Source organism: Corvus moneduloides, chromosome 7 (genome assembly GCF_009650955.1).
Source record: "Corvus moneduloides isolate bCorMon1 chromosome 7, bCorMon1.pri, whole genome shotgun sequence".
Classification (NCBI taxonomy): domain Eukaryota; kingdom Metazoa; phylum Chordata; class Aves; order Passeriformes; family Corvidae; genus Corvus; species Corvus moneduloides.
The window spans coordinates 27881584-27894087 of NC_045482.1; the positions used below are offsets into that span (position 1 = coordinate 27881584).

The window sequence follows — 12504 nt, forward strand, 5'->3', positions numbered from 1 at the left end:
CTCTCCAAGAACGAGGCATTTCTCCTGGTGCCTTGACCTGGATTAAACACGAACTGGTCACTGCATCGTGCTGTGGGGAAATGAAGACAGTCCTAACTCAAAGAAAATGCTGCAGGACATTTGGCTGCAGCTGACATTCTCTGGCCAGCACTTTGCAAACTCTGCTCTTCCCCTCACCCTGAGAGGGCACCCAGCCCCTTGCAGCTGCACACTGAGCAGCAGCTGATGCCAAGGCTCTCCTGTGCCCAACCGCACCAAATAAACAGAGACCAAACCCGTGCTTCTTACAAACAGATTTATTTGCATTTTGACTGGAGCACAGATTCTAGATACGGATTTCTTCTGCACAACAGTACAAGAGCCAGTGCAAAATATGCTTTTTTTATTTATTCATGTACAAAAAAACCCAAAAACCAACATAGGAAAAGACAAAGAGTGTGGCAGTATTTACTCACAACTGGTACGCCTCAGCCTCCCATCGACCCACCTCCACTCACCCTTGCCCATCATGCCAGCTTTGTGGCCAGCACTGCCTGCCTCTAACAGCTGCACTGTCAGTGAAGAGAGCTAACTCCCCTTTGAAAGATAAACACTCACCCCAAGCAAACCGGGACAACAGCAGGCTACTTTAAAAAGTTGGGTACACCATCTGGTCACCAATGCATACCCCGCCAGGGAGCAAAATTTTGAGGGAATGGCAAAAAAAAAAAAAAAGGTACAAATCAAAAATGCACAAAAAATTAGGCACTAGCTTAACCCTTTTGTTAGAGAGAGCCAAGGATGTTAGATACACCTCCAGTCTGCCTTCTCCTATTCACCCACAGTAGTGATGATGAAAGCGAAACACTCCCCACTCTGAGTACCCTGTGCTGTCAAACATTATAATCTTAAGAAAGTATTTCTATGACTAGCATAAAGTTAAACCATTTCATAACTGTAAGAGAAAGAGAAGCTACAGTCTGAATACAAGCATTTCTTTGAGAAGTCAAAAAACCCCAACAGACACAGACAAAAAAACCTGTTTCAGTCATTCACCAGATGATTGTTAGAATTACAGCCAATGCTTAAGCAATACAACATTGAGCTAGGAAAAGTCATCATATGGTTGTTCTGCTTATGGAGTAGCCTTACTGGTTCACAAAACATTGGGCAATCTATTCTCTGTTACTCTAACTAATTTTCAGAAGCTGCAATGTAGAACTGCAGTGTCAGTGAAAGAATATGCTCATCTTCACCAAGGCCTGGGATTTATATCGCAAATTCATCAAAAATTCATCAAATCTACATCATTCCAATGTACCGTGTCCAAATCACCTAGTTGCTACTATGGACTTTTACATTTCTACCCAAGGAATGGCTGGGTTTTGAAGCTTGATCAACCAGAGTCTTTTACATTGAACTGCAACTAAACAAAGCAGAGTACCAGTCAAAACCAAAGAACACATGTACTCAGCACAAATATGTGTTGATACAGTACAGTATGTATGTGGATATATATGTATATATATGCATATATATGTTTATGTTACATTATAAGGAGAGTGCCATTCAGGGCTTCTCAAATGCAAGAATCCTTTTACCACCTCCAAGTCTTGAAACTTCAGCCCATCAAATTTCACACTAAGACAATGATCACACTAAGACAATGAGAACTCCAGTATTTTCCATATTGAAGGATCATTTCTATTTTAGCCAGTTAACCATGCAGGGCCAGTAGAAAGAACAGGAGCTTTAATTTTAATAGCACGGGTCCTGCTACCCCAGTCAGATGGCCAAATTTTTATCACCAGATCATTTGCCCTCTCCCTGCCCTGCAGTTGTGTATCGTGGGCATTACTGTGAGTTTTCAGGACATCACCAAAGTCGTATTAACTGATCTGTATCATTTTACTCAGTTGATAGAGAAAATGCCACAATTTAGGAAATTTCAAACAGACAGTACAGATCTGACAAGAAGTCAAGTTTATACTTTGCAGTATTGGCTGGAGTCACATTGGTATTAATCACACAATGATTCTGCCTTTTCATCCCCAGCAAGCCCACTTTTATTCATAGTGGCTGTCATCATACATACAACTGAAAAGCTGGACAGTTTGGGAAACCATGTTACTCACTGTTATCCTAAGCTCCAGTCCTTATAAAGTTCTGCTGTACAAATTTCACATATAGCTGAAAAAAGTCTCATTTAAATCACTTTGAGCAGGTTTTCTTACTTTTTAAAAAGCAAGAGCAACAACAACAACAACAAAGTAAAAATAAGTCTAACAGGCACTTAAGAACAAAGTAAATGCTATTTAGATGAGTGGGAGCTACTCACCTCCCTTGCCTTTAGTCTATTCTAGATTTTAGGTATCTATCCCAGACTAAACACTTGTGCTTCCTCCAGTCTTGAGGAAACAAAAGCTTCCTTCTGGAGGCTGCCACTTCCACAAACAGGTCAAACCAAGTCCCTCCACGGATGGCAGATCCAAGGAGAGTCAAGAATTACCTGACACACAGGTGAGACAAGTCTGTCTTTCTCTCTTTGCCCCTTTCTCAAGGGCAGCAGTGGAGGGGAAGTGCTGATCTCTCTCTGGTGACCAGTGACAGGATGCGAGGGAATGGAACAAAGCTGAATCAGGGCAATTTCAGACTGGACACTGGAGAAGGGTTCTTCACTGGGAGGGTGGTCACTGGGACAGGCTCCCCTGGGATGCTCTGGCTGACACTCATGACACTCTTAGTCACAGGGATCAGTTTTAGGTACTCCTATAAAGACCAGGGCATTGGACTCAGTGATCCTTATGGGTCCCTTTCAACTCGAGATAGTCTATGATTCTAAGCTGAAGTAACTCAGCAGTCTCCTGGACCCCAAACCAGCTGTGCTGTGTCTTCATGGGTGTGTGTTACTTAACCACAAACCTCCAAATTCCTGCTGGGACTACAGAGGTTCAACAAGGACTAGAACTACTCTGTCAAGTAAGTGTAGGTATTACACACCCCAAAGCTGTACAGCTTTACAACAGGCTCAAACAGACAAAACAGTAGCGCCCACCCATTGAAAACTATTTATAGTCTGTGGGATTGTTTACTCTGGTATACCATTTTAGAGCATGAAAGCAAGATATATTGTCAAATTCATCCTCACATCAGTAAAATTATTTTATTTTTAAAAATCTAAATACAGCAAAGCTTTAACAGACTTCTTTTGGTTCAAAATTGATCAAGCAAGTGCTATTGAAACACTATGAGGACTTTGACATATAATTCCTCATGGGCAAAGTTGTTTTTTAAAGACTCAAGAAGTTAGACTTTTTAAAATAAGCAAACAGTTCTCAGTCCCTAGCTCTGGCAACAAAACCACCTCTATCCTTTCTTCACTCTACTGTGTATCAGTATTGCTGTGTCCCCTCAGCTACAGGCCTATCACATCAAAGTGGATATGATACAGGCTACACTCCTGGCAACTTCAAGGTCCATTTTGAACCTTCTCATGAGGTCAGATTCACCTGAGCTGCATGCCCACAACAGCCATACCATGCACTGGGACAGTACTACAGAACACGATGAAAAACCACAGCCAACATCCATCTTCCAAAGCACCTTCTACAAAATAAATCAAGCAGCTCCTGGTACACAGGGGCACACTGGTCCCACCTACTCACAAAGGCATCTGGAATTCATTACTGTCTTGGAAGGCAGCTCTAACTGTGTGGCCACAACCTGGATTCCACAGCCAGAAGCTTCTCCTCACCTACACAGCCTGGTCCTCAACCAAGAAGCCTCAATTCCTTCATTTCAGAGGGAGGAACCATGTCCCAAAGCCTAGGTATTCTTTTTGGATGCCTACAATTCATGGAGGATCCAGGACAGCCAGTTGAGCAAGATCGTGCCTAAGCAGGCACTGCTGCTCAATTAGCAGAGTTGGCTGAAGGTTTTCCCATTGTAACACAATTTTTCTATTCTAGTATTATTTTCGGTGTAAAAAAATTAAAAAAAAAAAAAAAAAATCAGTGGGGATGGGTGGGGTTTTTTGCGCAAAACTTGATGCTTTTAATGAAAAAAAGGTTGCTTTTCTCAATATTTTGCTGTTTATTTCTGTTGGGAAAACTTGAAACACATAACTTTTGTCAGAGAAATATCAGTCCGTGTCTATCCGAATTCCTCTAGTCTCAGCTGGGAGCTGTAATTCAAGAGCTCCATGGCCCCCTCTTTCCCTGGGCACCTCTCCAGCCCTCATGACGCATTCCCTGTTTGACTAACCCAGGGTAGGAGCATCATGGGATCTGTAATTCAGCCAAAGAGCTCAGCCCCAAGGGAGACACAGCGCGCAGGGCACTTGAATGACAGTTTCTGAGGGCTGCAACAGTAGCCCAAACTGATGCTGCTTTAAAGGGCCAAATGCATTTAATTAAATGTTTCCATTTCAAAAGGCTGGAACATTTTATTCAGTGTTTTCCAGCTAACAATTTCTCATTTTTTGAAAAATTTCCATTCCAGGAAAATGTTTGGTATTTCAGCTTTCCCTGTCAGTTCAGGATGAAATGAAATGTTCAAGAATCAGATTTTGATGGTATATGGACACCCAGTTTGGGGAAACAGCCTTATTATTTAGCTGTCAAAACTGAAATGATTTCATCCACGCAAGAAAGGTGTGATCCAGTTTGCCTTTGACTTCAATGGAAGCCACTTCTTTAATGGAGCCTGCATGGAGTCCCAAAAGACCAAGGAAGGGTGGAGATGATCATAGTTACAGATATTGAAAACAGGAGTCAAGAGTGAAAGAGCCAGAATGTAAGAAGCAGCAACTAAGATGATCTGTTACCTGGTCTTTATCAAAACTCAGTTTTACTTCAGTAATAGGATAAAAATCCATTAAGATTAAAACATCTAATTCCCAGTTACAGTAAAGATAGCAGCTACTCACTACTTTGTAGAGTAGAATAAATCCATAGTATGAATTTGTCATGAGCACTAGAGCTTTGAATGTTCAAAACACTTCCTCAGAAAACCTTCATATGCTCCATTCACAGAGACTACTCTAAAGCTAAAGATAATAATATGGTACTGAACTGCTTGCCTCAGGTTATCTGTCCTCCCTTGAACACCCCCAAAACTGTTCAGTTGGATTGGTACTACAGAAGGTCTGTCAGGAGGGACCAAGGTCTCTGGACTTTGAGCACATCTGCAGGTGGAGAACAGCCAAGTGTGGGATTCCAGAGTTGACACTTCAAGTGAAGGCTGGGCACCAAACCCATCCTCTGCATTGCCCAATCTGTTTTGGGATGTAGCCCCAAGCCTTCCACCTCAAAGCATACAAGAGGAGCCTTGGGGAGTCCATGTCCATCAGCATCAGGGTAATGTGTTAAAAGCAAGAGAACACTCAGAACTGTAAGTAAATCAATTCACCCAAACATGAGGGTCAAGAGAATTGGGATTTGTTTATCTTTCATTTCCCTTTAGTACAAGGCAGATGTTTCTAAGTAATAAGCAGAAACCTCTACAACTTTTAAGACTGAAGAGGAAGGGAGGGAGGAAGAAACATGTACAAGCTTTGAGGATGTTCTCAGCTCCAGCTTCAAAAAAACAAAAGAACCAAAACAAAACCAAACCAAACAAACAAAAAAAACCAAACCCACCAAAATCACACACCACCAAAAATTTCTATCTGTAAAAGCAAGTTTTTTCTTAAGCTGTTTGGTAATTCTTAGTTCACAGGAACATTTATCCAGAAGGTTCTTCATGTTTCCAGTCTAGGTTGTAGCAATCTCAGTGAGGCACTAAATTTTAGGCTGTTAAAGTCTCTGTGTGCAGCACGGTCATTTTAAAATGATGTGGTAGCCATCATTGCTTTCAGCTGTAACAAAGAAATGCAAAGCATATTTATATTGCTTTTAGGAAACACCAGAAATACAGAACTTTGAATTTTCTTTCTAGTTTGTATGCTTGTTTCACAACCCACTCATGAAAACCAATGTTGAACATCTAAGTCAAATAATTTATATAAAGAACCCTACATACTGTCATATTTTATCATTTTACTCCAAGGTTTTCTGCTCATTTACGTCAGTGGTGTCAATGGACTTACGAAATTTTTGTAACAGTGTAACAGAGTAAAGCATTGATCAATCAGTCTATCATAGTCTAGCCAACACCTTGACTTGCACTAGGTTAGATTACTTATCTTTTCAGGATAACAGCATTGAGTTTGTGATAACGTTTAGTGCAATTGAAAGGAGGAATTATCTTCAGAGCAGCAGGTAATAGCAGCAGCAATACACACCTTTTAATGTGCTGATAACAAAACAAGATTCATCTTGGAAGTTTTGCACCATCTGAAGGGCAGAAGGAAAAAAGCCAACACAACATATTTTTAGCAATTAAATTCACATTTCTTTCAATGCCAGTATAGACTTAGAGGAGAGGTATCAAACAGTATTTGGAGTCTAGTCCTACACAGTCCTGAGTAACCCTGCCCATGAGATTATTAACATACATCACTGATTAATTAAGGTCCTTGCAGTTGCTAGTGTGTTGCTTGCCTGAAACTGATCTAGCTTATTCAGCACTTTACCAGCCTCTTTACAGCTCTTGATCCTGAAGGTTCTTATACCACTCCAATTATTCTATTAAACATCATGCTCTTTGTTGCTTGCAGTGAAGCTGTAGTAGTTTAGACTGGATGAAGGTTGTCCCTTTCCTAAAATTCCAACAGTGGTAATTACATGTTCAGCTAAATGATGGAGCTCAGTTGAACTTACACTGGCATTTAAAGAATACCTGGAGATGGTAAACCCCAAGGAATGGACTCCCTGCTGAATAAAGGAGTTGCTACTGAAATGCCACCTCAGCACCATCCATCTGGCTATTGACCAGACATTAATACAGATGCTGTGCTTGCAGGAATCATTTACCTGCTTGTATTTTGTCAAGGAACAGGAATCATAGTGAAATTGTTACTGGACGCAAGGCCAATCATGGGAAGAAAGACTAGAACCTAAAGCCATTTCAGTTATTCATGAGAAACAACTAGATTTTCAGAACAGGTGCAGGTTCTAGTGACACCTTTAAATAAAGAGATTGAAATTACTTCAGATCCAATAAGAAAAGCCCATTTAAGGTTCATCCTTAGTCAATGCTTCCTCCCATCTTGGAGTAGCAATGTGGGACAGAGGAGGTCAATTACCTTCAGGAGGTGTCTCATACATTTGAGGCAAATGCTGGACACAACTTCAGAGAAGGGCAGTGTGACCAGAACCTCTCTGATCAGCTCATGAAATCCAGCTTTGAGAAAAAGCTTTCTCCTAGCTCCAGAATATCATTGAAGTAGGGCATTTTTCAGCTATAAGTTCTCACATTAAAATACCCTTTTCAACTTAGGCTAATCTCCCTATACTCTTTCGGACTTAACATCCAGCCCCTACTCCTTCAAATCAAACTTCTGTGGCCAGTCTGTGTGCCTTTTCCTAATGATGCATGAAGTACATTCACAGAGTGCCACACTCTTGCCACTATAGTACTAGAACAAGAAAAAAATATTTAAAAAGCAATAGACCTTGTTAATAATTGACTTAAACAAATACTTAAAGCCTTATACCCAAGCTGGTTCATGCAATTCCTCTAACAAGAGTTGCCTTCAAGCATTTTGCATCCATAAAGCATCAAAGTTTCAGATTTAATCAGGCTGGAATAGCAAGGAGACTTCAGGAATAAGCATTACAGCCTTGAATTTAGGCTCCAGTTGAGACCTATGCTCTGCTTCATTTGTTTTAACAATGCTTCTTATAAATGAGGCTCCTTAAGTGATTCTGGTGCATGAATGAGTAAGTAATTTAGTAGGGGGAAAAGAGGAAGAAGGGCAACTTACTGTTAACCTGCAAGTTAATGGAATGGACTAAATTAAGGCATCATATAATGGGACACAAACAGTAGCAGAGGTCCATAAATTATAGTGTGCATATAGTGTATATAGTGACAGACCCAGTGCCTGGAATCATGGGCCAAGATGTAAAACTAATTGCCCTACAGATTTTAAAACTTACCTTCTTTGGGAACTTACCTATTTAATTTTAAAAGCTCTTACTTTAGATCCTCACTTCAAAATTTGTTTAAGTAGCCAAAATGAAAAGAAATTCATAGAATCATTTAGGTTGGAAAAAATGTCTACGATTGTCATGCACGAACATTGACCTAGCACCAGCAAGTCCCACACAAAACCATGTTCCCAAGTGCCACAACTACATGACTTTTAAACACCCCCACGGATGGTGAGCAGTCCGTTCCAATGCTTGATAACCCTTTCAATAAACAAATTTTTCCTAATACCCAATCTAAACTTTTCCTGGTGCAACTTGAGGCCATTTCCTCTCATCCTGACATTTGTTACTTGGGAGAAGAGACCGAGCCCCACATTGCCACAACCTCTTTTCAGGTAGTTGGAGAGAGCAATAAATGACCAATTTTGCTGTGTTCTGTTTTGCTTAAAAAAACCCAAGAACCTCAGCATCTTTTACAAAGCAAAGGTCTTGAAAGCACACCGAAATCAATGCTGCACATGGCTGATTCACTCCAAGTATTTACTTTAACTTGTTGGGATTAGTGGCTTTGCAATTCTCCCTTGAAGATGCATTCCATAATTTGAAAGCTCATTCTAACTTCAAGAAGTCAGACAAGTGTTACATCTATAACAAAGATGTAATCCCTTTAGCCCCCTCACCTCATTGCTCACTAATACATGGATCCCTGTGGGTCCCTGCCGGTAGATCCGATTTATCTGCTGTGGAGAAATGCTGTACAAGTTTGCAATCTTCTCCATTAATTCCAGCGTGGTCAGTTCTTCTAAGAAGATTGCATGATACACTGCAACAATTGGAGTGCAGTTACAAGACAGCAAATACAGATGGCACCAAGACATGGCTCAGCATCAACAACCAAACGGGTTTAAGATGAAGGTTCAAATGGAATTAACAAGCTTAGTATTTCAAAGCATCCCCCAAAATATCTGGCTTGATGATTTGCAGAAAAATACCCACTATTTTTATGCAGCAGGCAATTAAAGCACGCACAGCTTTTACCCAGAGGAAAACACGGGGACTAATGACAACTTGCATCATGGGGCACTAAAACAGCCTTCTCATAAAGCTGCTAACATTTTTGGATAACCTTCTTTTACTGATTTTGAAGTTTAAAAAAAAAAAAAAAAAAAAAAAATCAGTCAAATAGTAAAACACACGCTATGTCACACAGAAGCAGTATTTTATTAGATGCCATCCACTGGCACAAACTAAAACATACAGTGTGTAAGGTAACAACACAGATGACAATACTGTTCTGGAAATACAATCCAAATTATATCTACCAGGTAGGAAAGCTGTGGCTGTTTATTACTAAGTGCAAGATTTAAGGACAATCTCTATTCTCATCTGATTGTACACTGTGTTGTGAGGGATGACAAGTTCCCAAAAATTTTGAACTTTCAAGAACTAGAACCTCACTTTAAGACATACCAACCTTCCATTTCCCTGAATTTTTTCAAACAAGACATAATCTAAAGAAAATTGTGGATGGAAGGGTAGTTTTTAATGCTACTGTCCCTACAAAGAACTGAATAGAGATTTTGCTGTGGCATTCTGCAGATAACTTGTAAGCTGGATCTGTTCCGCAGGCAGATGGTGCCACCTGTAACCTGTAGCCATGAAACCATAACCAAAGAGGCAGAACTGGGATAAACAGGACCCCTTCAAACACTAGGGACACCAAGCTGTCCCACACAGGAGCTCAGGCAGGAAGCAGCATTCTCACCAGGTAAGTGTTTCACAAAGACCATACATAAGAACTTACCACAAAGACTTCCATCTCCATTTTCTCGTTTTTGGTGGAGATGAGACCTGTTTTGCTCTGGTTCTTGACAGACATAAATTGTCATCTTGGGCCTTACGTTTCTATGGATTAATCAAAAACAGTAGTAAGTTATTTAGTAGATCTAAAATTGTTCCAAGTCAGCTATCAAACAGTAAGAGATGAAGCCATTCAGGCTGTCCAAAAATAACAAACTAAGGGATAGTCTTGAAGCTGCTGACTAGATGGCTTAGGATGTCCAGCAAGAGACTCCTGGGAGGTGATACAGAGTACCTTAATCTTTCAAGATCAGATAAGCATAAACAGTTTACAGCACTTGCTAAGCAGTTCATTGTACCTGCCTCTACTGATTTAAATCCTGCTCAGAATTTATGAGGTTATTGCAATGAAAGTAAGTTTATGAGTCATTTGAGGCTCCAGGGGTTTGTTTTTTTTATTGTTACCTCTGATAGAGATGCAACATAAGGTATTGTAGGCTGTGTCCCTCATGAAATGGATGTAAGCTATCAGCTGGTAGCAAATAAACCACTGGAGACCCACATTATGCTGCTTCGTTTTGGCAAGATTTCTGAGCTGTGCTTGGATTTGAATATCGTTGTGATCTCCAGTCCCTGAGAGAACCTCTTTGAAGTATTAAAAGGAAGTCTAAATGCTACAGCTTCAGGATTAACTTCCAGTTAACACTGAAATTATCAAGGGATGCTATCATAACAAAAAAACAGGAAGGAAATAGTACAAACCTTCCTTTAATTGCATTAAAGAGCCGAATTCCATCAGCAGGCCCACAGATTTGAACAAAATCTTCTTTGGACATCTTCAGTAAGTCGGCACCTACATATTTCAAATTAATTTTTCTTCAGAAGTTAAGCAAATCTTAGCTTCCAAATATGTATGGGCAGCAGAAAAGGGCAGGGGTAGAGGGGGTAGAGAATCCACAAAGCTAAACCAGACAGATTTACACAGAGAAGCTTCAAATTCAGAGAGGTGTGCACCTCAAATCAATCATTGTGAAACAAAGCTGGAAGCTGCCAAAAGAACAGTGCTTCACTGGAAAATATTCCAGACAACTCAGGAACAAGCTATTTCGCTCTGGCCATTAAATGACCCAGTTTACTGTAACTGTCACATTCACTGGGTTATTTCATCATATTGCAAGTCAGAGAGCCTCCTCATGGTTTCAACACCTCTAACTGCCCCTTCCACCATCTTACTGGTGTGTATAACTACTTAATGGGAGGGTACAGTGAAGCTGCCAGATGCTTCTTAAAGGTGCACAGGGACAGGGTGAGAGGCAGCAGACAGAAGATGAAATGTTGATTAGATATAAGAAAAGAGAATAGTTAAGTATTTGAGGAGTTTTTTTAGAGAGACTGTGGAATTTCCAGCCTTGGAGATACTCAAAGGCAACTGCACAAGGCCCTGGACTTGCTTCAAGGTTGCACTTAATGAACTTGGGAAGTCCTTTCCATCTTAATGTATTCTCTTCCATTTTTACTTACTCTATATGTCTACAAACTGTTTTGACAGACGGTAACTAATCTAAGAACAAAAGAACAACCACACTGGATCAGACCAGGTGTCCCATCAAAAGTGGCCAGCAGCAAATGCTACATGAGCTGCACTTACAGAAGAGAAAAAAAAACCAAAGTAATTGGACTGTTTAAACTCACCCGAAAAACTTGAGAAGAGTCTACAGAATGGAGAGAACCTATTACGATGAAGCCACTGCTGGGCATCTTGAATAGAAGCAGAAGGAAGGAGATGCTACATTGCAAAAAGAATAAGAAGGTCTTGAAATGAACTGTTCACCAGTGTCCTAAAAGAGAAAAGCACCACATTAACATGATCTCAAGTACTTACATCATTGCTGGGAGGCAGGAGCTCCATTTGGTGGGTTGGAGAACTGTTGCTAAAAGAAATTATATAAAGTTGGAAGAGAAAAAAAAATACATTATTTTAAATTTTACATTGCAGTGTCCGTCCTCTTCCCCCTCCTTACTTGACTCAACTTTCACAAGTTACATCCAACTTGGCTTTTTTTCCTCTATCAGATTTTTATAAAGGTGTCCAAAATCTGGAACAAGAATAAAAAAAACCCCTCTCTACCTGAGTCTTTTGCTGGTCAGTTGAGGTCCTCCTCAACAACTGAGAGAAAAACTGAGGTTTACTGACCTCAATCAAACTTTTCCATATGGCTGACTCACTAATGTGACATCATCTAAGCAAGAAAATTGTAACCTACAGGGTGGCTGAACTCAAAATTTCTATGAGCCAGAAATATCCTAACTAAATCCACCATCTAATAATAATTCTTTACAAATTTGAAAAAAGGACCTTATAATTCAACCCTGGTGTTCTCTTAAACATAGTCAAGTGCCATAAATTATGCAAAACCACATTTCTACTAAATTCTCCTAAACACAGACAGGACTCCTAAACATGTCAGGGATTTTACCAAAGGAAGAAAATGCTCAGCAGATCTCTCTACTAACACAATTTTGTAATTTCAGTGTTTGCCCTTTTTCATAGGTTGAGGGGACTCATTGAAAATTAGTGATAGAACATGGATTGGTAATTAAGTTGTGTGGGAAGGCAACAAGATGGTAGAGTCCTAATAAAAGAAAAAGGCCTTCACCAAATTCCTAAGGGAAAGTATGTAGCAGGGAG

The 12504-nt window shown here is 40.2% G+C and overlaps 1 protein-coding gene across 2 annotated transcripts in view; it reads right to left on the reverse strand.

The window, feature by feature from the left end:
* Nucleotides 1-280: 280 nt before the first annotated feature.
* TFCP2L1 (transcription factor CP2 like 1) overlaps nucleotides 281-12504 on the reverse strand; it is a 35954-nt gene continuing 23730 nt past the window's right edge. For both annotated transcript variants that reach the window (XM_032114253.1, XM_032114252.1), the window contains exons 9-15: nucleotides 11698-11746; nucleotides 11508-11601; nucleotides 10578-10668; nucleotides 9820-9920; nucleotides 8696-8838; nucleotides 6263-6314; nucleotides 281-5836 (exon numbers count right to left, since the gene is read on the reverse strand). In XM_032114253.1, the coding sequence (XP_031970144.1) occupies nucleotides 5799-5836; nucleotides 6263-6314; nucleotides 8696-8838; nucleotides 9820-9920; nucleotides 10578-10668; nucleotides 11508-11601; nucleotides 11698-11746 (568 nt within the window). In that variant the 3' untranslated portion in view covers nucleotides 281-5798. The remainder of the gene's footprint in view (nucleotides 5837-6262; nucleotides 6315-8695; nucleotides 8839-9819; nucleotides 9921-10577; nucleotides 10669-11507; nucleotides 11602-11697; nucleotides 11747-12504) is intronic.